Source organism: Schistocerca piceifrons, chromosome 1, assembly GCF_021461385.2.
Source record: "Schistocerca piceifrons isolate TAMUIC-IGC-003096 chromosome 1, iqSchPice1.1, whole genome shotgun sequence".
Taxonomy (NCBI): domain Eukaryota; kingdom Metazoa; phylum Arthropoda; class Insecta; order Orthoptera; family Acrididae; genus Schistocerca; species Schistocerca piceifrons.
Window position 1 is genome coordinate 856,524,984 of NC_060138.1, and position 23,907 is coordinate 856,548,890.

At 44.1% G+C, this 23,907-nt stretch overlaps 1 protein-coding gene across 1 annotated transcript in view; it reads right to left on the minus strand.

The window, feature by feature from the left end:
* Window positions 1-18,537, minus strand: part of LOC124715757 (beta-glucuronidase-like) — a 152,268-nt gene extending 133,731 nt beyond the window's left edge. The window contains exon 1 of the mRNA XM_047243120.1: window positions 18,418-18,537. Coding sequence (XP_047099076.1) covers window positions 18,418-18,502 — 85 coding nt within the window. The 5' untranslated portion in view covers window positions 18,503-18,537. The remainder of the gene's footprint in view (window positions 1-18,417) is intronic.
* Between the last annotated feature and the right edge of the window lie 5,370 nt (window positions 18,538-23,907).

Here is a 23,907-nt window from a genome sequence, read left to right on the forward strand (position 1 = left end):
CGTATTCCTGTGTACTGGCCTTCAGATCTAGTAGAGACAGAACGTGTCCCTGGTAAATGCGTTCTTTTTTTATATTCCCGGAGCCAAAAGTCAATGGATTCAGATCAGGTGATCTTGCAGGCCATGCATCTGGAAAACCTCTGGAGATAACACGTTCGTGCAGGGCTGCATTAAGCAGAACGTTCAGTGGGCGAGCGACACGAGGTGTTGCCCCATCTTGCAAGGAAACATAGTTTCGCACTTGCAAAGCAGGAATCACATGCTGTAAAGGGGGTCTCGATAAGGTGCAGACGTTACGGAAAAACCTAGCAGGCCCGCTTGGGTGTAGTCTCTTCCAAGAAAAATGGACAGAGGGAAAAGGTGCTCATGAATCCACACCACACAGTCATATACGGGGAGGGTGATGGCTCTTCGCGCTCAACACGCGGTTTAATTTTAGTCCATATTCGGCAGTTCCGAGTATTCCCTGCAACCTGTAGTCTAAAACTCCATATAATATTGCCCAGGCACATACCATCAACTTCTAACCGTGCCATAATCAGAAGAGCAAATTCAGAACGTTGTTGCAAATCATGAGATCATGGATCTTCGAATTTCATCATCATCATCTTTAAACCGTTTAATTACATCAGACCTCACCTCAGACTTTTTAGTTGGCGATACTCACTCAGTGCATTTCTGTAACTGCTGATGTTCGCAAAGAACAGTTTCACCAACAGCGCACGGTCTCTCTTCTCGATATCCATACTATTCACTCAAATATGGCTTGCCAAATGACAGTGTGAATGTCATATCGTCGTACAGTCTACAGCACTAGATATGCACCTGTTGGCAAAACTTAATTTTTTGTGCAGCGTAAATCGGTTCCACAGTAACAAATCTACTAAGTTTCGCTAACACACGATAATTACTGCCCGCTGAACTTCAACTATAACCTTCCGGTATAATACTACCTACTACTACTACTACTACTACTACTACTACTACCACCACCTCTACCACTACTACTACCTCTACCACTGATTCTACCACTACAACTTCTACCACCACTATATACTCTCGGTACCCCTTGTACACGTCCATGGTGTGCAGACTGTATGGTTCAAATGGCTCCGAGCACTATGGAACTCAACATCTGTGGTCATCAGTCACCTAGAACTTAGAACCACTTAAACCTAACTAACCTAAGGACATCACACACATCCACGCCCGAGGCAGGATTCGAACCTGCGACAGTAGCGGTCACGCGGTTCCAGACTGAAGCGCCTAGAACCGCACGGCCACACTGGCCGGCTGCAGACTGTATGTTTCGACCTTGTACTTAAACAACACCACCTAATGGAACAGTAACATATCCCACAGTTTGGGTCCTAGAGTGGTGATCAAAATATTATCAGGTTTCATTTTATCTTTAAAGGTAAGGGATTAGGCTATCAATTTTCAAACTGTGAACGACGAGTTGCAAAAGTCACGGATTTGCAACTGTTAATCCGAAGTTTTTTTTTTTCCTCTCGGGATCAGTGACAGTCTTTTTCGTGCGCACTTTGGTACAACATCACGATTATCTGGCAAATTTGAGCGTAGCAGCTCTACACTGATGAGTCAAAACATTATGACCACCTGTTTAATAGCTTCTTTGTCCGTCTTTGGAACGAAATACACCACTGATTTTGCGTATCAGGGATCCGACAGTTTGTTGGTTGGTTTGTGGAGGTATGTGGAATTAGATTTCTGCACACAAGTCATGTGATTCGTGTAAATAACGGGCTGCTGATTTGTGTACGCGGTGATGGCACCAGGTAGCGAGCCAGGTGGGTTCCATAGGATTTACATCAGGCGAGCTGGTCTCGGAGACATCATCGTGAGTTCACTGTAATGCTTCTCAACCAACGTAGCACGGTTCTGGCTCCGAGAACCGGACAATTGTACCGCTGAAAGATCACATCGCCGTCGGGGAAGACATCGAGCATGAAGGGATGCAGGTGGTTCGCAGTTGCATGCGTGTCTTCAATTACCACCACAGGTCCCATGCAAGCGCAGGAGACTGTCTCCCATACCATAATGCTGCACCCATCAGCCTGCATCAGAGGCACGTTGCGTGTTTCGTGCCGCCTTTCACCTGTATGACGGCGTTTGTGGAGACGACTATAGACCTAGTGTAGCAAAAATGTGATCCACCCAAAGAGCCAAAACGTTTCCATTGACCGACGGTCGAATCCCGATGGTCCCGTGCCCACTGCTATCTTAACTGACGATGTGTGAACAAACAGAAGTGGTCCGCCGAAGAGCTCCATGTTCAACAATGTACGATGAACAGTGGGCTCCAAAACACTTGTGCGTGCGCCAGCATTTTGCTCTTTGTCAGAGATGCCACAGGTCACCATCTATCCTACTTTACAGAGGAGACTAGACTCCGAATCCCACGTTCCATGAAGAGTCGTGGACGTCCAATCATTTAACGCCTAATGGTGGTTTCACTGCCCTCCTAGCTCTTTCCGTAGTTCCTCACAACAGTAGCACGTGAACATTCAACCAGTTTCGCCGTTTTCGAGATTCTCGTTCAAAGACTCTGCGTAATAACAATCTGTCCTTTCTCGAAGTTGCTTATCTCATTGGATTTTCCCATTAGTAACCCATAGCTTCGATAGAGTGATCCCCCGCCCTTGTCTGCTCTGCTTACGTACTTTTCACACCGCGTCGCGTCTCTGCAACGCCACCAGACGCCATCCAGCGTCGCGGTCGGCAGTGGTCACAGTGTTTTGGCCCATCAGCGTATCTGTCAGAGCAAGCGGCCACACTTTCTCCGTGTTTGCATGCCAGAAAACGTTGTTACCGTAGCGTGCAAATTAATTGAGACAAGCTCATGTTTTAAAGGAATTGACGTTGGTTAACAGCAACCAATTTAACCGCCCAATTGTTGAATTCTTGACCGACTATATTGCTGCCTTGACGATCAACAACTGTTGTAGGTCCCCTTCAGTTCAGCTGAGTGCTTGTATTGTAGCAACAGCGTCTGTTACTTTTGTGTTCTCGTCACGAAAACTTTGTGTTTTTGTTAAAGTGGACACTTCATCTAACAAGCGGAAAAAATAGTTGCTCTTTATGATTGTAAGAGACATTTTTTCTGTTGTTGGCGTGGGAAAATCTAGTGTTTCAAGATTTATGAGGGCATATAGTGATTCTGCCTCGTTTTCTCCTAAGAGAAAAAGGTAGATGTGGTCGGAAACAAAAATCCACTGACAAAACTCTACTCAGAGACAGTAGAATTCATCCTCACCTTCAGGGAAATTTATTGGCTACTGGGGTTGAAACCGACTCATTAACAGATCGGCGTACGCTTCTTGATTGCGAGCAGCAGGTAAGAAAGGTAATAAAGAAGCAGTTGTTAACAGTTGGCATGAAGAAAAAACAGTTAGCATGAAGAAAAAACAGTTAGTATGGGTCAAAATATATAAATCTTCCCAGAATTTCATTCGGGAAACATCCCCAAAGCTGTGGCAAAGCCATGTCTCCGCAATATCCTTTCTTCTACATCTACATCTACATTTATACTCCGCAAGCCACCCAACGGTGTGTGGCGGAGGGCACTTTACGTGCCACTGTCATTACCTCCCTTTCCTGTTCCAGTCGCGTATGGTTCTCGGGAAGAACGACTATCTGAAAGCCTCCGTGCGCGCTCTAATCTCTCTAATTTTACATTCGTGATCTCCTCGGGAGGTATAAGTAGGGGGAAGCAATATATTCGATACCTCATCCAGAAACGCACCCTCTCGAAACCTGGCGAGCAAGCTACACCGCGATGCAGACCGCCTCTCTTGCAGACTCTGCCACTTGAGTTTGTTAAACATCTCCGTAACGCTATCACGGTTACCAAATAACCCTGTGACGAAACGCGCCGCTCTTCTTTGGATCTTCTCTATCTCCTACGTCAACCCGATCTGGTACGGATCCCACACTGATGAGCAATACTGAAGGATAGGTCGAACGAGTGTTTTGTAAGCCATCTCCTTTGTTGATGGACTACATTTTCTAAGGACTCTCCCAATGAATCTCAACCTGGTACCCGCCTTACCAACAATTAATTTTATATGATCATTCCACTTCAAATCGTTCCGCACGCATACTCCCAGATATTTTACAGAAGTAACTGCTACCAGTGTTTGTTCCTCTATTATATAATCATACAATAAAGGATCCTTCTTTCTATGTATTCGCAATACATTACATTTGTCTATGTTAAGGGTCAGTTGCCACTCCCTGCGCCAAGTGCCTATCCGCTGCAGATCTTCCTGCATTTCGCTACAATTTTCTAATGCTGCAACTTCTCTGTATACTACAGCATCATCCGCGAAAAGCCGCATGGGACTTCCGACACTATCTACTAGGTCATTTATATATATTGTGAAAAGCAATGATCCCATAACACTCCCCTGTGGCACGCCAGAGGTTACTTTAACGTCTGTAGACGTCTCTCCATTGATAACAACATGCTGTGTTCTGTTTGCTAAAAACTCTTCAATCCAGCCACACAGGTAGTCTGATATTCCGTAGGCTCTTACTTCGTTTATCAGGCGACAGTGCGGAACTGTATCGAACGCCTTCCGGAAGTCAAGGAAAATAGCATCTACCTGGGAGCCTGTATCTAATATTTTCTGGGTCTCATGAACAAATAAAGCGAGTTGGGTCTCACACGATCGCTGTTTCCGGAATCCATGTTGATTCCTACATAGTAGATTCTGGGTTTCCAAGAACGACATGATACTCGAGCAAAAAACATGTTCTAAAATTCTACAACAGATCGACGTCAGAGATATAGGTCTATAGTTTTGCGCATCTGCTCGACGACCCTTCTTGAAGACTGGGACTACCTGTGCACTTTTCCAATCATTTGGAACCTTCCGTTCCTCTAGAGACTTGCGGTACACGGCTGTTAGAAGGGGGGCAAGTTCTTTCGCGTACTCTGTGTAGAATCGAATTGGTATCCCATCAGGTCCAGTGGACTTTCCTCTGTTGAGTGATTCCAGTTGCTTTTCTATTCCTTGGACATTTATTTCGATGTCAGCCATTTTTCCGTTTGTGCGAGGATTTAGAGAAGGAACTGCAGTGCGGTCTTTCTCTGTGAAACAGCTTTGGAAAAAGGTGTTTAGTATTTCAGCTTTACGCGTGTCATCCTCTGTTTCAATGCCATCATCATCCCGGAGTGTCTGGATATGCTGTTTCGAGCCACTTACTGATTTAACGTAAGACCAGAACTTCCTAGGATTTTCTGTCAAGTCGGTACATAGAATTTTACTTTCGAATTAACTGAACGCTTCACGCATAGCCCTCCTTACGCTCGCATAGCCCTCCTTACGCTAACTTTGACATCGTTTAGCTTCTGTTTGTCTGAGAGGTTTTGGCTGCGTTTAAACTTCGAGTGAAGCTCTCTTTGCTTTCGCAATAGTTTCCTAACTTTGTTGTTGTACCACGGTGGGTTTTTCCCGTCCCTCACAGTTTTACTCTGCACGTACCTGTCTAAAACGCATTTTACGATTGCCTTGAACTTTTTCCATAAACACTCAACATTGTCAGTGTCGGAACAGAAATTTTCGTTTTGATCTGTTAGGTAGTCTGAAATCTGCCTTCTATTACTCTTGCTAAAAAGATAAACCTTCCTTCCTTTTTTTATATTCCTACTAACTTCCATATTCAGGGATGCTGCAACGGCCTTATGATCACTGATTCCCTGTTCTTGAAAAGAACAGGAATGCTAGTTCTGCAAGGTTCGCAGGAGAGCTTCTGTGAAGTTTAGAGGGTTTGAGACGAGGTACTGGCGGAATTAAAGCTGTGAGGGCAGGTCCTGAGTAGTGATTGGGCAGCTCAGATGGTAGAGCACTTGCCCACGCAAAGCGACGATCCCGAGTTCGAGTCTCCGTCCGGCACACAGCCGGCCAGAGTGGCCGAGCGGTTCTAGGCGCTTCAGTCTGGAACCGCGCGACCGCTACGGTCGCAGGTTCGAACCCTGTCTCGAGCATGGATGTGTGTGATGTCCTTAGGTTAGTTAGGTTTAAGTAGTTCTAAGTTCTAGGGGACTGATGACTTCAGCTGTCAAGTCCCATAGTGCTCAGAGCCATTTTGAACCGAGTCAGAGTCTCGGATCGGCACACAGTTTAACCTGCCAGGAAGTTTCATATAAATCTCGGACCTCCAATGATTGGAAGCGTGTAATTTTCAGTGATGAGTCACATTTTATTGTTCACGATTACAGTGTAAGGGTTGCCCGGCGAAGCATTATGAGGCAGTGAGAGCTGACAGTCTTGAACAGACTTCTTTATCGCAGGTAGCCCTTGGATACTGTTTCCGGTTTATGGGATGATGAATTCAACCAAACATATGGAAATATGTAGGCGTAAGATTGTGGCATTGCTACAGACCTTTTGCAGATGGAGGAGGAACATTTCAACATGATCTGGCCCTATGTCACACTTCTAAAGCAGTTAAGACGTTCATGGAAGCAAACAACATTAATCAGCTTCAGTGGTTTGGTAAATTACCAGATGTAAACCCCTTTGAGAATTTGTGGATCGTGGTAAAATCTTTTCAAGAAAAATGGTTCAAATGGTTCTGAGCACTATGGGACTTAACTTCTGAGGTCATCAGTCCCCTAGAACTTAGAACTACTTAAACCTAACTAACCTGAGGACATCACACACATCCATGCCCGAGGCAGGATTCGAACCTGCGACCGTAGCAGTCGCGCGGTTCCGGACTGAGCGCCTACAACCGCTAGACCACCGCGGCCGGCTCTTTTCAAGGAAAGATGGCATCTTAGTTAATGTGGTAGAAGTGTAGTTTCATGACGAAGTGTGGAACACTTGCTCTAAACTGGTCGTATCTATGCTACAACGTCTTCAGAAGCTCATTAAGGTAAAAAGGAGGACACAGTAGTTATGAATATTCAGTAAGCCATTAACTGTGTTGTACGTCTAGTAATAAGTGTGCAGAATTTAAGTGTAATCGTCTTGCCCCAATTCATTTGCACGCTACTGTAGCATGCTAATGAGTTTCTAGATGACCCGGAACATCAACATGAAGAGCCAGTACTGAATCGGATATTTCATACCGATCGCTTTACTCGATCCAAACTTCACCTGTTTTCTCGTCAGATATAGAGCGGAAAATAAGTTTGGGGTTAAAAATTTGCAGCGGAGACTAATTTGCTGATTGGCCAACGATGAACATTACTACAAAATCATAATTTCTAATGAACCATATTTTCATATGAATCTTGTTATGCACAGATCTAATGTTGCACTCTGGGAAAAGCAGTATCCACAGACGCTACAAATGAATGACGTACTGGCTGAATTGAAGCTGTGGGGACGGGCCGTGCTTGGGTAGCTCAGATGGTAGAGCACTTGCCCGCGAAAGGAAAAGGTCCCGAGTTCGAGTCTCGGTCCGGCAAACAGTTTTAATCTGCCAGGAAGTTTCCGCTGCAGAGTGAAAATCTCATTCAGTACAGACGTTGTAATGCGGAAACAGAGCGATTTATCTGACGTGGAAAAGGCCGCGATCAGTGGCTTTTGGACCAAGGGTGTAAGCATTTTTCAAATGGCTAAGTTATTAAACTGTTCGCGAGCCGCCGTTGTTAGAGTATACCGTGCATGGCAATAAAACTGGCGTCGAAGCAATTGAGGTGCACCACGCGCGATAGATGACAGGTGTGAACGATGACTATGGAGACGTGTACGTGTGGACAGACTTGCAACTGTTAATCAACTGACCGCCCAGATAAACCAAAGAACTACTAACAGTGTCTCTTCAACGATCGTTAAGTGAACTTTTTTTTATGAGGCTCTGCAGCAGGCGCCTGGTCCATGCACATATGATGACTGCCGTTCGTCCACGGAAAAGGCTGGAACCTGCACGCCAATGCTGTAACTGAACGTCCACTGATTGGCGGCAGGTGGTCTTTTCATAGGAATCGCTTTTTATGCCCCATCATACAGATGTCCGTTGCAAAAACAGACAATGTCTGGTGGGATACCGCAATCACTGGTTACACAATGTTATTTATAATCCGTCTAGATTGCAAAAATGTTTATGTCCGTTGCGTGTACCGCGTGAAATGAAAGAAAAAACCCTGCAACAATCGTCCCAAGGGTTCAGGCCTGAGGAGGGAGTGTCATGGTCTGGAGATCTTTTTCGTGGCATTCCGTGCGGGGTGATCTCATTCTACACTCATGCTCATAAATTAAGGATAACTGCAGAATGTGGTGCCACACAACGTGGCACTACACAAAACTGGCTCTAATAACACAGGCACAGAGGGAACACACACGACACAGATCTGTAAGTCCACAGTATTGGTGATAAGTTTAGAAAACCGTCCCGTAACACACGTGCTACAAAACGCCACTGTTTCCTGCGCATGTACCCCGACATAAATATGGGATATGATCACCATGCACACGTACACAGGCCGCACAACGGGTTGGCACACACTGGATCAGGTGGTCGAGTAGCTGCTGGGGTATAGACTCCCATTCTTGCACCAGTGCCTGTCGGAGCTCCTGAAGTGTCGTAGGAGTTTGAAGACGTGCAGCGATACCTCAACCGAGAGCATCCCAGACGTGCTCGATGGGGTTTAGGTCTGGAGAACAGGGAAGCCACTCCATGCACATGATATCTTCTGTTTCAAGGTACTCCTCCACGATGGCAGCTCGGTGGGGCCGTGCGTTATCATCCATCAGGAGGAAGGCGGGACCGACTGCACCCCTGTAAGGGCGGACATACTGGTGCAAAATGACGTCCCGATACACCTGACCTGTTACAGTTCCTCTGTCAAAGAATGCAGAGGTGTACGTGCACCACCGCGTGGCTGCTACGGTCGCAGGCTCTAATCCTGCCTCGGGCATGAATGCGTGTGGTGTCCTTAGGTTAGTTAGGTTTACGTAGTTTTAAGTTCTAGGGAACTGATGAGCTTTTATGTTAAGTCCCATAGTGCTCAGGGCCATTTGAACCATTTTTTTTATACGTGAACCAATCATAATCCCATCCCACACTATCAAACCACGACCTCCATACAGGTCCCTTTCAAGGACATTAAGGGGTTGGTATCTGGTTCCTGGTTCATGCCAGATGAAAATCGGGCGAGAATCACTGTTGAGACTATACCTGGACTCGTCCGTGAACATAACCTGGGACCACTGTTCCAATGACCATGTACTGTGTTCTTGACACCAGGCTGCGCTTGACATCTTCAGAGGGGTGTTTCTCCTCCGGTGAGCCTTGCCGTCAGTCGGCAAGACTCACCGGAGGAGAAACACCCCTCTGAAGATGTCCAGCGCAGCTCTGGACGAAATGTTAGGAGATGAAGAGTTTCATGGATCACGACCTTACATCCCGGAAGGTTTACCAGAAGATATGTCATCCGGTCGTGAAAGCTTTCATACTACGTTTCAGAAATGCTTCCACCCTTGTCCCAAAAGCCAAGGTTCACGTCCTTTTTGATGGCAGATAAATCTCTCCATTTCCGCATTACAACAACGGCTATACTGTTTCCTGTGTTGCTCCGACATGCTTTATATACTCTCTACTGCTAGTGGTGCCGCCTTTCATCTGTGAGTAGTTATACCACACTGATGTTGAACACTGGCAATGGTCACATTAATATGACTGGATTGTGTATACTGGTCCCTCAAAAGATTGCATCAGATGGCTCCTTCACTACTTCTACATTTTCCTAAAAACCTTTGACTTAAATGTCTACATACAACTTGCACGGAACTGAGGCTATGAATTGAGTGACAAAGTATTCATCTTGTGACACATTCTCACAGGCAGGAGACATCTAAGATCTTAACATGGATCAGCCCTATTTTATTGCACTGCCTACTTTTTTGTATGCCCATACAGTCTGATAAAAATGATGGATGCCTGAACTGATCAGCTATGTGACAGTACATTTAACAGCTAGAGTGCACTTACAGTGTACGCATGTCTTCCATTGTGTACAGATCTTAGTAATCCAGTGAAGTTTGTCGCAGCCAGTTGGGTGTTAGTATATGGAAACCAGTGAGAAATGAGCAGCTATTATATTTAAAACATTGCTTGTCACTAATACTTCACTGTCTGTTCCAGATACGTCAATTCCCAAGGTTTGGGTTCAGATTGGACCTAATAGGACAGCTTAAATAGCTGTGAGTGAAACGAAGAGCTACTCTACTGGGCATTAAAATTGATACACCACGAAGATGACGTGCTACAGACGCAAAATTTAAGCGACAGGAAGAAGATTCTGTGATATGCAAATGATTAGCTTTGCAGAGCATTCACACAAGGTTGGCGCCGGTGGCGACGCCTACAACGTGCTGACATGAGGAAAGTTTTCAACCGATTTCTCATACACAATTGCTGTGATGACTCGTGTAAGGAGGAGAAATGCGTACCATCACGTTTCCGACTTTGATAAAGGTCGGATTGTAGCCTATTCCGATTGCGGTTTATCGTATCGCGACATTGCTGGTCGCGTTGGTCGAGATCCAATGACTGTTAGCAGAATATGGAATCGGTGGGATCAGGAGGGTAATACAGAACGGCAGAACGGCGTGCTGGATCCCAACGGCCTCGTATCACTAACAGTCGAGATTACAGGCATCTTATCCGCATCGCTGTAACGGATCATGCAGCCATGTCTCGATCCCTGAGTCAACAGATGGGGACGTTTGCAAGACAACAACCATCTGCACGAACAGTTTGGCGACGTTTACAGCAGCATGGACTATCAGCTCGGAGACCATGGCTGCGGTTACTCTTGACGCTGCATCACAGACAGGAGCGCCTGCGATGGTGTACTCAGCGACGAACCTGGATGCACGAATGGCAAAATGTCATTTTTTTCGGATGAATCTAGGTTCTGTTTACAGTATCATGATGGTCGTGTCCTCATCGCGGTGAACGCACATTGGAAGCGTGTGTTCGTCATCGCCATACTGGCGTATAACCCGACGTGATGGTATGGGGTGCCATTGGTTACACGTCTCTGTCACCTCTTGTTCGCACTGACGGCACTTTGAGCATTGGACGATACGTTTCAGATGTGTAAGACCCGTGACTCTACCCTTCATTCGAACACTGCGAAACCCTACATTTCAGCAGGATAATGCACGACCGCATGTTGCAGGTCCTGTACGGGCCTTTCTGGATACAGAAAATATTCGACTGCTGCCCTGGCCAGCACATTCTCCAGATCTCTCACCAACTGAAAACGTCTGGCCAATGATGGCCGAGCAACTGGCTCGTCACAATACTCCAGTCACTACTCTTGATGAACTGTAATATCGTCTTGAAGTTGCATGGGCAGCTGTATCTGTACACGCCATCCAAGCTCTGTTTGAATCAATGCCCAGGCGTATCAAGGCCGTTATTACGGCCAGAGGTGGATGTTCTGGGTACTGATTTCTCAGGATCTTTGCACCCAAATTGCATGAAAATGTAATCACATGTCAGCTCTAGTATAATATATTTGTCCAATGAATATCCGTTTATCATCTGCATTTCTTCTTGCTGTAGCAATTTTAATGGCCAGTAGTGTACTTAAACCTAGCTAAACGAAGGGCATCACAACATCTACGCCCGAGGCAAGATTCGAATCTGCCACTGTAGCAGCAGCGCGATTCCGCACTGAAACGCCTAGGACCGCTCGACCACAGCGGCTGGCTGTACTTGTCAAACGAGTCCTGTTTCTACCAGTAACAGATCGGCGTCTAATCAGCTGCATGGTGTCACAGATTTTTCGTCTGAATTGTAGACGAGAGGCGCCGGTAGAGGATTGAAAATCTGATATTCCAGCATCATTATTTTCCTTTGAACAGAGCAACTTCGAAAATGTTGCAACTTCCTCAAACAAGTCATCCAGACATGGGATACTTCTTGTGGAAGAGAACAGACTCCCTAGTTGTACTCCTTACTGAGAAGTGGTTGGGTGTCGTGGAATGGCAGACCGCCTCCCTCCCAGTATGCGCCCTACCTCCTTATAAACATTGATGGCCACTTTACACGCAGCGCGGTTCGCCAAAAACACACTGCCTCGTCGGATCAATGTGCACGGACAGAGAAAGGAGAAGCTGTTATTAGGTAGGGTGTTATAACTCACAGCTCATACGTGGTACACTTACTTCAATACCTATTTAGAACGGAAAGTTTTGTTAGGCTGTCCCCATCAGCTCAGACAGTTTAAATTTACTTCTATCCACCGACACGACGGAATGGAAGAGTTCTTGAAAAATCTGTCAGGATGATGTTTCATTGGCGCACGAGCCACAAAAGTGGTCTACTGACTAATAAAAATGTGTAATTTGATCTTCCTTTTACAGTGTTGCCTAACGCAGGACGTGATTTTGAGAAGAAACAGGAGAGTAAGACGCACACTGAATTCTTCAACCAGCCAAACGTGACACAGTACCCCTGATGATTCAAACGCGCGTGCTATAGTTGTTAGTGGAACTATATTCACAGTGAAAGGAAATGGCAGTGCAACCGTTGCAAACGATAACGTTCGTCACTGATGGAGGAGGCATTTTTATGATTCGGACATTGTTTTCTCCTCACCACCTCACTGTAGCTTAATGCTACGGATCCCTCTTACACAAGGTGTCAATGTCCAGGGTTAAGCCCCAAACCTTTCCACTGTGGCTCTCGAAAAGGAATCATCTGACACGTCTGAGAGACTACCGCAGACAGACATGAGAGTTCATAAAATGCATGTCGTAAGTAATGTCGCAGCCTAGATGATGTGCCACGTTTGATACGGCGTCCGACTGAAAGAAAACAGTTCTGATAATTATGATCATTCATTTTCAGTTAGTCGTTTAAAAGCTTTTTCTCTTTTCTTGACATTTATAGTGTACTGTTAGCCGACGTTTGAGAAGGGCACCAACATACGTCTATTTTTTGTTAGTGGGTTTGCAGGTTAGGTAGGGTCTTGCTATGTTAGTCCCCTTTTCCGCCTAGACTCACTCTGGCGTCGACAGGTATCTCGGTTTCGAGGTGTGACCTGGGTTCAGCAGGCCATGAAGATCTGCAGCTAGGCTCTTGCGAGTAAGGCTTCTTGAGTAGCTTTGGAGAGGTCTGTAATTAAGTCGAGTATTAAGCAATTAGTGTCTACTCTAGACAACCGCCTTCAAGGCACAGACAAGATCACAGAGCACAGGGTATTGCGCGCGCAAAAAGCCTTCCTAAAACGTTTAGCTAAACAGTACTTTTGTGGTGGTTGTACAAAGAAACACAAATCACAAGAGATATGCAATTGACACAGGATAAAGATTCCTTACGTGTTCTGATCCAGCCTATATAAATAACAGCTAACCATAAACTTAAAAAGGCACTACAATCAACCCTGTCCGACGAGGTGTATAATTTGTCGAATTCATGAAGAGTCGTTGGCATATGAACAACTGTATTTTAGCGAAGGCATTGGGTACTTCTGCATGAATTTGTCTACGTCTCAGTAGGGTCTCGGCACTGTTTAAAGAAATTGCTGGTATTTTAAAAATCTTCTTTTGCAGTCTTACAGTCATCGCAGTATCGGAAACGCTGGTTTTTGAAGACTGAACGCAAAATAATGATCTATTCTGTCATATTACTTTAACAAACTTTACTTTCCTGGAACCTAGTATTTTCTTCACTTCAGATTTTCCCAGACCTGAGATGTAACCGGAATCACAGAAAAGTACCTACAAATCTTTGTAGTGACACTGGGAACCTGTTGTCATGCGAGAGTAAAAGCATCTTTGCGAGATCCGTACGTAAAAAACACATTTTTGAGCATTTGATAACATATCTATCAGCGTAAAATTATGAAATTATAACACGATCTAAGTGAGAGCCTAAAAGCGATTTTCGAGGAAAAAATTTTTACTTATGACTTAAGTAAATATATTTAACGCTAGGAAAGCCATAAGCTTTTCCGCCTCCAGATGACATAGTTTGACAAATCATTCTTCGTTTTAAAACTACATTTTATAAGTAGGGAGCGGATTTAGTTCTACCAACAATTTCTATGAAAGAATTGCATGATGTACACCTCCCCCTCTCTCCACTACTCATTCATTGTTCATAGTTGTTATGCGATAAACGTATACAATATCCATCAAAATACTTGTCCAGAGGTTGTTTATTATGTAAAACACCTTTTTTGAATATCGAAGGAAAGTACCCCTTGATCGACGCTACAAAACAGTTACCACAATCTTTACGGGTATAATATTCGATACGAGTTGTCAGATTTGACCATTGACATAGGGAACATGCGACAAGCGCCGTAAACAATATGGCCATCATAACTTTATGTTATTGGCGATTTTTTCAAACGGGCTGAGCTACAGATCACGTTGTGTTTCTAGTATTACATTCGTTGGCTTCGCCGACTGTCAACCAAACTGTTACCTTCCACCCTAACTCAGACGAAGCTACAGAGCACTGTGTCGCCACGACCAGTTTTCACCTCATTTTTTTCCTTTCACATTAGTTGGCTTCGCCAACTAGCAACAAAACTGCGAATGTACACACCAGAAGTGAGTGACAGTAGCCATTATCATTACGTCACTGGCGAAATCCGACGACTGGTAACTAACATTCCTATTGGCCCTCCTATACTTCGCGTATACATTCGCTGTCTTTACCAACTCTTAATCTTACTGCACATAACATCACCTAGACCTCGGGCTGCTCTATGGATCAGTCGTTCATCGCAACAAACCGTCTCACTCGAACTTCGTTTATAGCCATAAAGTTCAGACAGGCGATTTTCCGTTATTGTTTGCGAGTACAGGTCTCTATACGCGCACCAATTCATCGATCGAGCCACCAATTTCGTGGCAGCCTACACACGTCCCGACCGACTGCACCCAGCGATTACGCGTCGCCATGCTGTTGTGATTTGTTTATCTTTTAAGTTCATTGTGTTTATGATACACGATATCCCGCTTGGTTTTACACAGAAACAAAAACGGGGATTTGGCTTGGCTCTTACAGAGGTAACAAAGCCAAAAACAACTGAACGGAAGCTGTGGGCAAAGAAGTGTCTTATACAAGGAAAGAAATTCACCCAAATTCTGTTTTTATAACGGATGAGATCCGATGATTTTCGTAATGGAAAACAACACGGTCATGAGAGAGGCTGTAAGCTAACAGGAGGGGCTGTTAACTATTACATGATTTGTAGATACTGGCAGAAGTGGACTTCAAATTCAGTGCTGTTGTATCTCCGCAATCATTAACTAAAATGATTCCTGAAACCTACAACGTGATTTATGGTTGACTCAGGGAATTCATCAAGCTATAGGAAAATAAATAATATGAAAGGCAACTTAATAAAACACAATTTTAGTGCCATAAGCGTTTCGCCTTTATTTTCTGCAAAGCATCATCAGTGGCCTGTAGTATGTACATATGTTTGCTATTTAATTTACATTTTTGTCACTGTTCCTATAGGTTATAAACAGTTCTGGTGGTTGGTATTTCCTATTAAGTAGTAATGTTTTGAACTGTACTTACAGGTTGCGTGGACAATTTCTTACATATTACTCTCCTGTTGCATTTTTGGTGGTGTGTTTGTGTTTCCAGAATACAAGAGAACTCACAAGCTGAAAACTTACAAACACACTCAACAAATACACACAATGACAACACCACAGAGAAAAGAACCAGATGGTACACCATGACCTACACACAAACTAACACACAGAGTTGCAAACAACCTAAAGAGACGGGGCTTCAAAATAGCATATAAGCCTGAGCAAACCCTCCAGTCACACCTAAGCCAGCCAGCTACCAAGAGGGACAAATTCCAACAATCAGGAATATATAAACTTGAATGTCAAAGTTGTGATAGGCATGACATGCAGGAATTTTGAAACACGATACAAAGAACATATCAGATGTTGGAAGTATGAAACAAACCATTCCACATTTGCAGAGTATTTAAAACACCATAACCATCTTCTTACAAACATGGAACAAGAAATGAAAATAATGAGAATAAGCAACCACGACAAACATCTTATACAAACGCAAGGAAACTTCCACATCCAGAAAGCCATAGCAGAAAACAAACATGTGATGAATGAGCAAGTACACATCAGCAAAGGCTCCCTACTACACTTAATAAAGGAAATGATAACATAAAACAAAACAAAAACAAAAAAACTCTTCCCCCTTCATCATCTGGACACACACACACACACACACACACACACACACACACAAATGGATACACGAACAGATCACAGATATTTCAATAATTACACTCGAAAGTTTGGCAATAACATTCGATCTTTGGTAAAAACATTTGACAGTCGGCAACAGAAACCAAAACATTGCGTTGAAACAAGCGTTCAGTTCATAGTGCTGTGGAATGTGGGAAATACCGCAAATTGGCATTCATAAGAAGAAGAACAACACCAAAAATGCAACAGGAGCGTAATATGTAAGAAATTGTCCACGCAACCTGTAAGTGCAGTTCAAAACATTACTACTTAATAGGAAATACCAACCACCAGAACTGTTTATAACCTGTAGGTACAGTGACAAAAATGTAAATTAAATAGCAAACATATGTACATATTCCAAGCCACTGATGATACCTTGCAGAAAATAACGGCGAAACGCGTATGGCACTAAAATTGTGTTTTATTCAGTTGCTGTCAGACGGTCCATAAGTAAAAATTATCAATATACTGTAATATTACACGCAACCGAGGAAGACTATGCGCCGGCAGAAGTGGCCGTGCGGTTAAAGGCGCTGCAGTCTGGAACCGCAAGACCGCTACGGTCGCAGGTTCGAATCCTGCCTCGGGCATGGATGTTTGTGATGTCCTTAGGTTAGTTAGGTTTAACTAGTTCTAAGTTCTAGGGGACTAATGACCTCAGCAGTTGAGTCCCATAGTGCTCAGAGCCATTTTTTGAAGACTATGCTACAAACGTTGAAGATGTCAATATAAATGGCTTTCATTCAAACGTTATTACTTTATTTATGTACATTGCATAAAAGAGGACTTTTAAGTTTAAATATTCGAACAAGAATGGCTACACATGGTGGTGGCACACTTAGTCATCTGATAAATACAACAGATACATACAGATTGAAGCACTCAGCAACTGTCAAACTGTAAAAAGAATCTTTAACTTTGCTCTTCGTAGCAGAGGGTTTTGATATACGTAAACTGGATTTTAACACTTTTAACAATGAAACAAGTACATTTTACGAATTAACGTTCATTGAATGTTAGAAGTTTTGTTTTTAGATTTCATTTTCTGTAAGTACTGGAAATAAAACCTAGAAACAGAAATACAGAACGGCGACTGACTTCCCTCTCGTAAGGACCACACGAAAGCGTTATGGATTAGTTTAAAAAAATGAAAACAGTGCTTCATTTCCTGCATCTGTATTGCTATACTCCTCGCACGACGTATCCCCACAATCATCTGCAGTCTTTAAATTTCTTTGATTTTATCCATACTGGATGAGAGGTCGTGGTTGTGAATGTCAATGTTAAAAAATATATCGGCTCAACCACTTGTTTATAGTGTAAAACACTAAGATTGACGCGTTTCGGAAGTCAAGCCGTTAGAAGACAAGGCTACAGTAAAGGAAGTAGCCACGATGTTTTAATTTTGTCATCAATTTTATTGTGCCTGGGGCATGTTCCATTTTAGCGAGTTTTAACAGGTTCTTCTACTTTTTATTATTCTGATGATGGAAGCTTGACTTCCGAAACGCGTCAATCTTAGTGTTTTACGCTATAAACAAGTGGTTGAGCCGATATATATTTTTTAACATTGACTTTAAATTTCTTCTGAAATTCTGTCCTCCTCGCATCCTGTCATGTATATTATGACAGCATTTAATCCCGCGCGCAGACACAAAAAAGAACTGTTGCCAGGGGATTGGCACGACAGCGCTACACACGGCACAATTTGTTGGGTGAAGCGGTGGGGAGGAGATGGAGGGGGGGGGGGGGGGTGGGAGGTGTCGGCTGTCTGGTGGTCCTATTCGCCCAACATCCAGGCAATTAATATTCGTCGGACGGTCGGTCATAACATCTACGTACGTCCAATTTTTCGGTCTGTTGGTACGTGTAGCAAATAAAGTAACTGACAGTACTACGTGCATGAAGTACGCTTCCAAATGTAATGGTGGTGAAACAGGTATATCCGAGTGTTGATTACTGTGTGACTGGCCACCAAGTAATGAAACTGAAATATTTTGGCCCCTCTGACTGTTGTATCGATATACGTGCACAGCAGTTGGGCAGAGGGAAAAGTTAGTGCGGTGGCCACCGACAGCTACCACAGTACATGCCCAACGCTGGAGTACATCTGCGCCTACGCTGTCGTTTCGCCACGACGAAGACAACTCCCGGCGAGCTGACTTACCGACGGACGCGGCGCAGACGACGTAGCGACGCCGCCGGTGACGGCGTCGGCCGGCGTCGCCGCCCCCACCGTCGGCATCGGCCATGCAGCGGCAGAGACTCCTCCCGGCGACTCCTCGCCAGCCCGTGTGCACACGCACTGGCTGGCCTCTCCGCACGCAGCGCTGCCCGGCTCGGCTTATCCGCCGGCGCGCGGCTCGGCTCGCGTGTCCGATATCACACTGCGGGCGGCGCACTCCTCCTGCTTCCTCCTCGCGGCTTGCCCGAGGTCAAGTCACCGCCAGCCCTCTGTTGTTTCCAGGCACTCACTTCGCTCATCGATCTCGCTGCTCAGTCTGCGTCCTGTCCGCTCCAGTTTTCCTTCTTGCGCAATTATATGGCAAGCACCACTTGTAGGGGAAAAAAAGTACCTGGAAGTGCCGCGTCATCGTCGTCCTGGCGGGTTGTGTTTTGACCGCCGATAGCGTGAAAATGTTTCCGCGTAAGGAAACGAGTGAAGTGGCTTAGAAGGATTCATTTCTGGGAACTAGGAAAAAGGAGTTACGAATTACAAGTTTCGACTAGATATCTCGATAATTTCCAAGAAACACTAGCAGCGATGTTTATCGAACGGGCGACTTTCATGGCACTATATATCGATTTTATTTACAGCGTTGACAACACAGTGTAACATAACAGTCGCGACACTCCGTTTGTTTTTTGTTACGAATGCCAATAGCAGCGCGCAAGCGGCCAGAAAGTGACGCTTCCGAGTACGATACCGGATGAGTGCGAGTCCTGTCGTTTACACTTATTTATAACATAATTCTTACCATAGGAAGTGTGCGTAGTGCCATAAAAATCGACAATAACTAAAAAAAAATCAATCACGATTGTCAGTTTTCTGAACACTCATGAGGGTATAAAATGACAGGGCAGTTTATTTACGATACTCCTGCAGCATACGGATACTTACTGATGAATATCATTTTCCCTTAAGCAATCAAAATTGGCAATAAACAACAGAATAGCTGACCTTTTGCCGAAAGATGTCACATATCTACCCAACAACGCGAAATTTTGTTCGCTACACTTCCAGCCAAATCACTGAATGTGGAATGTAGGGAACCTGTATGCAACGTAATACCTACATTACTGTACCACACCTGTAGCTGAAGGGGCCGGCCGCGGTGGTCGATCGGTTCTAGGCGCTACAGTCAGGAACCGCGCGACCGCTACGGTCGCAGGTTCAAATCCTGCCTCGGACATGGATGTGTGTGATGTCCTTAGCTTAGTTAGGTTTAAGTAGTTCTAAGTCTAGGGGACTGATGACCTCAGACGTTAAGTCCCATAGTGCTTAGAGCCATTTGGACCATTTCTAGCTGAAGGTAAAACCGCACAGACCACAAAATAAAACATCAAAAAGCAGTAAAACAACTTCACAGTAGGGAAGAAGCCGATTCCACAGCTGTTGCTATATTTGAGCCACAAACAGCAAGAATCTTCAATATACTTTTGAAGCAGCAGTAATTACTTTTACAAAAATATTCGTCTATCAGAAAGTCGAGAGAAGTGTAAGAAAGGGCGAATAATTAGGATCAATAAAAATTTTTATGTGCCAAGGAAAGTGCTTATCATAATAACAATAGACAACAACAGAAATATATACTTTTCATGCACGAAATATGTATTTACATTATCTCATTGTCAGCGGAGTAAGCTGCAATTTCGCACATTTTCGAAAGTATTCCTTCATGATTAAATTGTAGCTTATGCCACTGACCAGTGAAATTCGGCTGTTTTTACATTTATTTCGAGATAATTCATGTCCCTTACTAATTTAGTAAGATATGGAGAGCAAAAATATAGAAATTATTTCCTTAATTAAATAGAAAATTAAATAAAACACACATTATCCTCATGACGTGTTTTCTTTCTCCCCGCTTGGAGAGCTAGTGTCGCTTCAGTTGTCAAACGGTAGCAACTTTCACACCAGACTTCGTTTATTAGACTGTGGTTGACAACGATAAAGACAAAAGGTGAACGATATGGATTTTGCTTTCAGCGTAGGCAACACAGAGTGGAAATATCTCTGGAGTGAGCATTCAGAAGGGACCGATGGCCCTAGTAGTCTGGTTCCTTCAATCCCACAAACCAACCAACCATCGAGCATTAAGATGCGCATAATTAACTTTGTGTTATCAACATACGTTGCCACAGTGATCACGTGATCTCGGGACAGCGAAGTATGTCCATAATGTGTCCTGCACGCAAGGGTAAAATATAGGGAACGAAAGGCTATTAACAATTTGTACTTAAATCAGGTGGCAGTTGTAAGAGTCGAGCAACACGCAAGAGAAGCAGTGGTTGAGAAAGGATTTAGACAGCGTTGTAGACTTTCCTCGATGTTATTCAATGTGTATACTGAGCAAGCAGAAAAGGAAACAAAAGAAAAATTTGGAAAAACCCTGAGGTTTGCCAATGACATTATAATTCTGTCAGAGACAGCAAAGGACTTCGAAGAGCAGTTGAATGGAATGGACAGTGTCTTGAAGGGATGATATGAGATGAGCACCATCAAAAGCAAAACAAGGATAATAGAATGTAGTCGAATTAAATCAGGTGATGCTGAGCGAATTAGATTAGGAAATGAAACACTTACAGTAGTAGATTTTTGCTATTTGGGCAGGAAAATAACTGATGATGGTAGAAGAAGAGGGGATACAAAATGTAAATTGGCGATGGCAAGGAAAGCGTTTCTGAAGAAGAGAACTTTGTTAACATCGAGTCTAGATTTAAGTGTCAGGAAGTTTTTTTTCGAAGGTATTTTCATGGGGTGTAGCCATGTATGGAAGTGAAACACGGACAATAAACAATTTAGACAACAAGAGAATAGAAGCTTTTGAAATGGGGTGCTACAGAAGAGTGCTGAAGATTAGATGGGCAGATCACGTAACTAAAGATGGGGTACTGAACAGAATTGGGGAAAAGAGGAATTCGTAGCACAACCTGATTAGAAGAAGGGGTCAGTTGGTATGACATGTTATGAGGCATCAAGGGATCACGAATTTAGTATTGTAGGGAAGCGTGGAGGGTAAAAATTGCAGGGGGAGACCCAGAGATGAATACACTAAGCAGATTCAGAAGGATGTAGACTGCAGGAATTACTCGGAGATGAAAAGGCTTGCACAGGATAGAGTATCATGGAGAGCTGCATCAAACCAATCTTTGGACTGAAGACCACAACAACAACAGATTAGATTAGAGTTTATCCATAGTAAACATATCTTCTGGGATGTGGAACGTGTCACAAAAAAATTAAAAAATATTAAGCTTATTTACATTTAAAAGGATATAAAACTTGTCCCCAAATATTAAATGTTCAATACGTTTACGTGCAGTTACAAAGAGTCGAGGGGCACGAAAGGGAAGCAGTGGTTGAGAAGGGAGTTAGCGTTCTAGACTTTCTCCGATGTTATTCAATCTGTGTATTGAGCAAGAGGAACAGTAAACAAAAGAAAAATTTGGAGTAGGAATTAAAGTTCAGGGAAAAGAAATAAAAAAAAATTACATTAAAAAATAAAAATAATAGCGTTTTTCAGCATTTGTTTCCACTGATCGCATTACCGCAAAAAAATTTGTACGATTGAATTCAATATCCACGTTGTGTGATACACGCGTCAGTCGGTGAGGCCACGAAATTCATCAATGGGCAAGAGGCAGATGGCTACCAATACATGATAACATTCAAACAACTACCAGTACGATAGTACTCGACACTGCACAGCCGAATTTCTCAGACGGTGCAGTAATGTGGCTCGACAGCTGTCTCGGAAAACAGATGTCAACGAGTCACCTGCGATTCGGAGAAGTCATCATGGACACATGTGCGCCGGCCGGTGTGGCCGTGCGGTTCTAGGCGCTTCAGTCAGGAACCGCGTGACCGTTACGGTCGCAGGTTAGAATCCTGCCTCGGGCATGGATGTGTGTGATGCCCTTAGGTTAGTTAGGTTTAAGTGATTCTAAGTTCTAGGGGACTGATGACTTCAGAAGTTTAGTCCCATAGTGCTCAGAGCCATTTGAACCATTTTTGACACATGTGCTCTCTGGGGTCCCCGAGGCTTCAGTCCGAGGCTTCCGTCGTTGGTCCGTTACTTTTCTCGCTGTATGTCAATGACGTTTCATCTGTGCTTCATTCTTGTAATTGTCACTTACGTGCTGACACCTGTACCTACGTGCTGGCCCTAAGAATATTGCTGCTGCCGTATCAGACTGGCGATTTTTGTTCAGTAATACACTGGCGACAAAACCTGCGTCTTAAACCATATACCCTAAGGAGTCATATGTCACTCTCATATCACACGTTAAGTTGATCAAACAGTTATTCTTTACAGTATCCAACTATCATTTCAGAAAATAGCGAAAGACCCTTAGCATAATTTTACAGAGAACAAACTGTTGAGGGGTGCAGGATACCTCTGTCTTACTTACATGCCAACTCAAAATTTAGAAAAGAACAAAAATTAGTACAGTCTTTAGTCCTACCAAATCTTTATTACCGTGATATAGTTCAGCAAAGCACAAACAGTGAAAACTCCAGGTGACTCGAGCTACACTACTGGCCATTAAAACTGCTACACCACGAAGATGACGTGCTACAGACGCGAAATTTAACCGATAGGAAGAAGATGCTGTGATATGCAAATTATTAGCTTTTCAGAGCATTCAAACAAGGTTGGCGCCGGTGGCGACACCTACAACGTGCCGACATGAGGAAAGTTTCCAACCGATTTCTCATACACAAACAGCAGTTGACCGGCGTTGCCTGATGAAACGTTGTGATGCCTCGTGTAAGGAGGAGAAATGCGTTCCATCACGTTCCCGACTTTGATAAAGGTCGGATTGTAGCCAGTCGCGACTGCGGTTTATCGTACCACGATGTCACCAGACACGGATGCGACCATCATGATGTTGTAAATAGAACCTGGATTCATCCGAAAAAATGACGTTTTACCATTCGTGCACCCAGGTTCGTCGTTGAGTACACCATTGCAGACGCTCCTGTCTGTGATGCAGCGTCAAGGGTAACCGCAGCCATGGTCTCCGAGCTGATAGTCCGTGCTGCCGCAAACGTCATCGAACTGTTCGTGCCGATGGTTGTTGTCTTGCAAACATCCCCATCTGTTGAGCCAGGGATCGAGACGTGGCTGCACGATCCGTTACAGTCATGCGGATAAGATGCCTATCATCTCGACTGCTAGTGATAAGAGGCCGTTGGGAACCAGCACGGCGTTCCGTATTACCCTCCTGAACCCACCGATTCCATATTCTGCTAACAGTCATTGGATCTCGACCAACGCGAACAGCAATGTCGCGATACGATAAACCGCAATCGCGATAGGCTATAATCCGACCTTTATCAAAGTCGGAAACGTGATGGTACGCATTTCTCCTCCTTACACGATGCATCACAACAACATTTCACGAGGCAACGCCGGTCAACTGCTGTTTG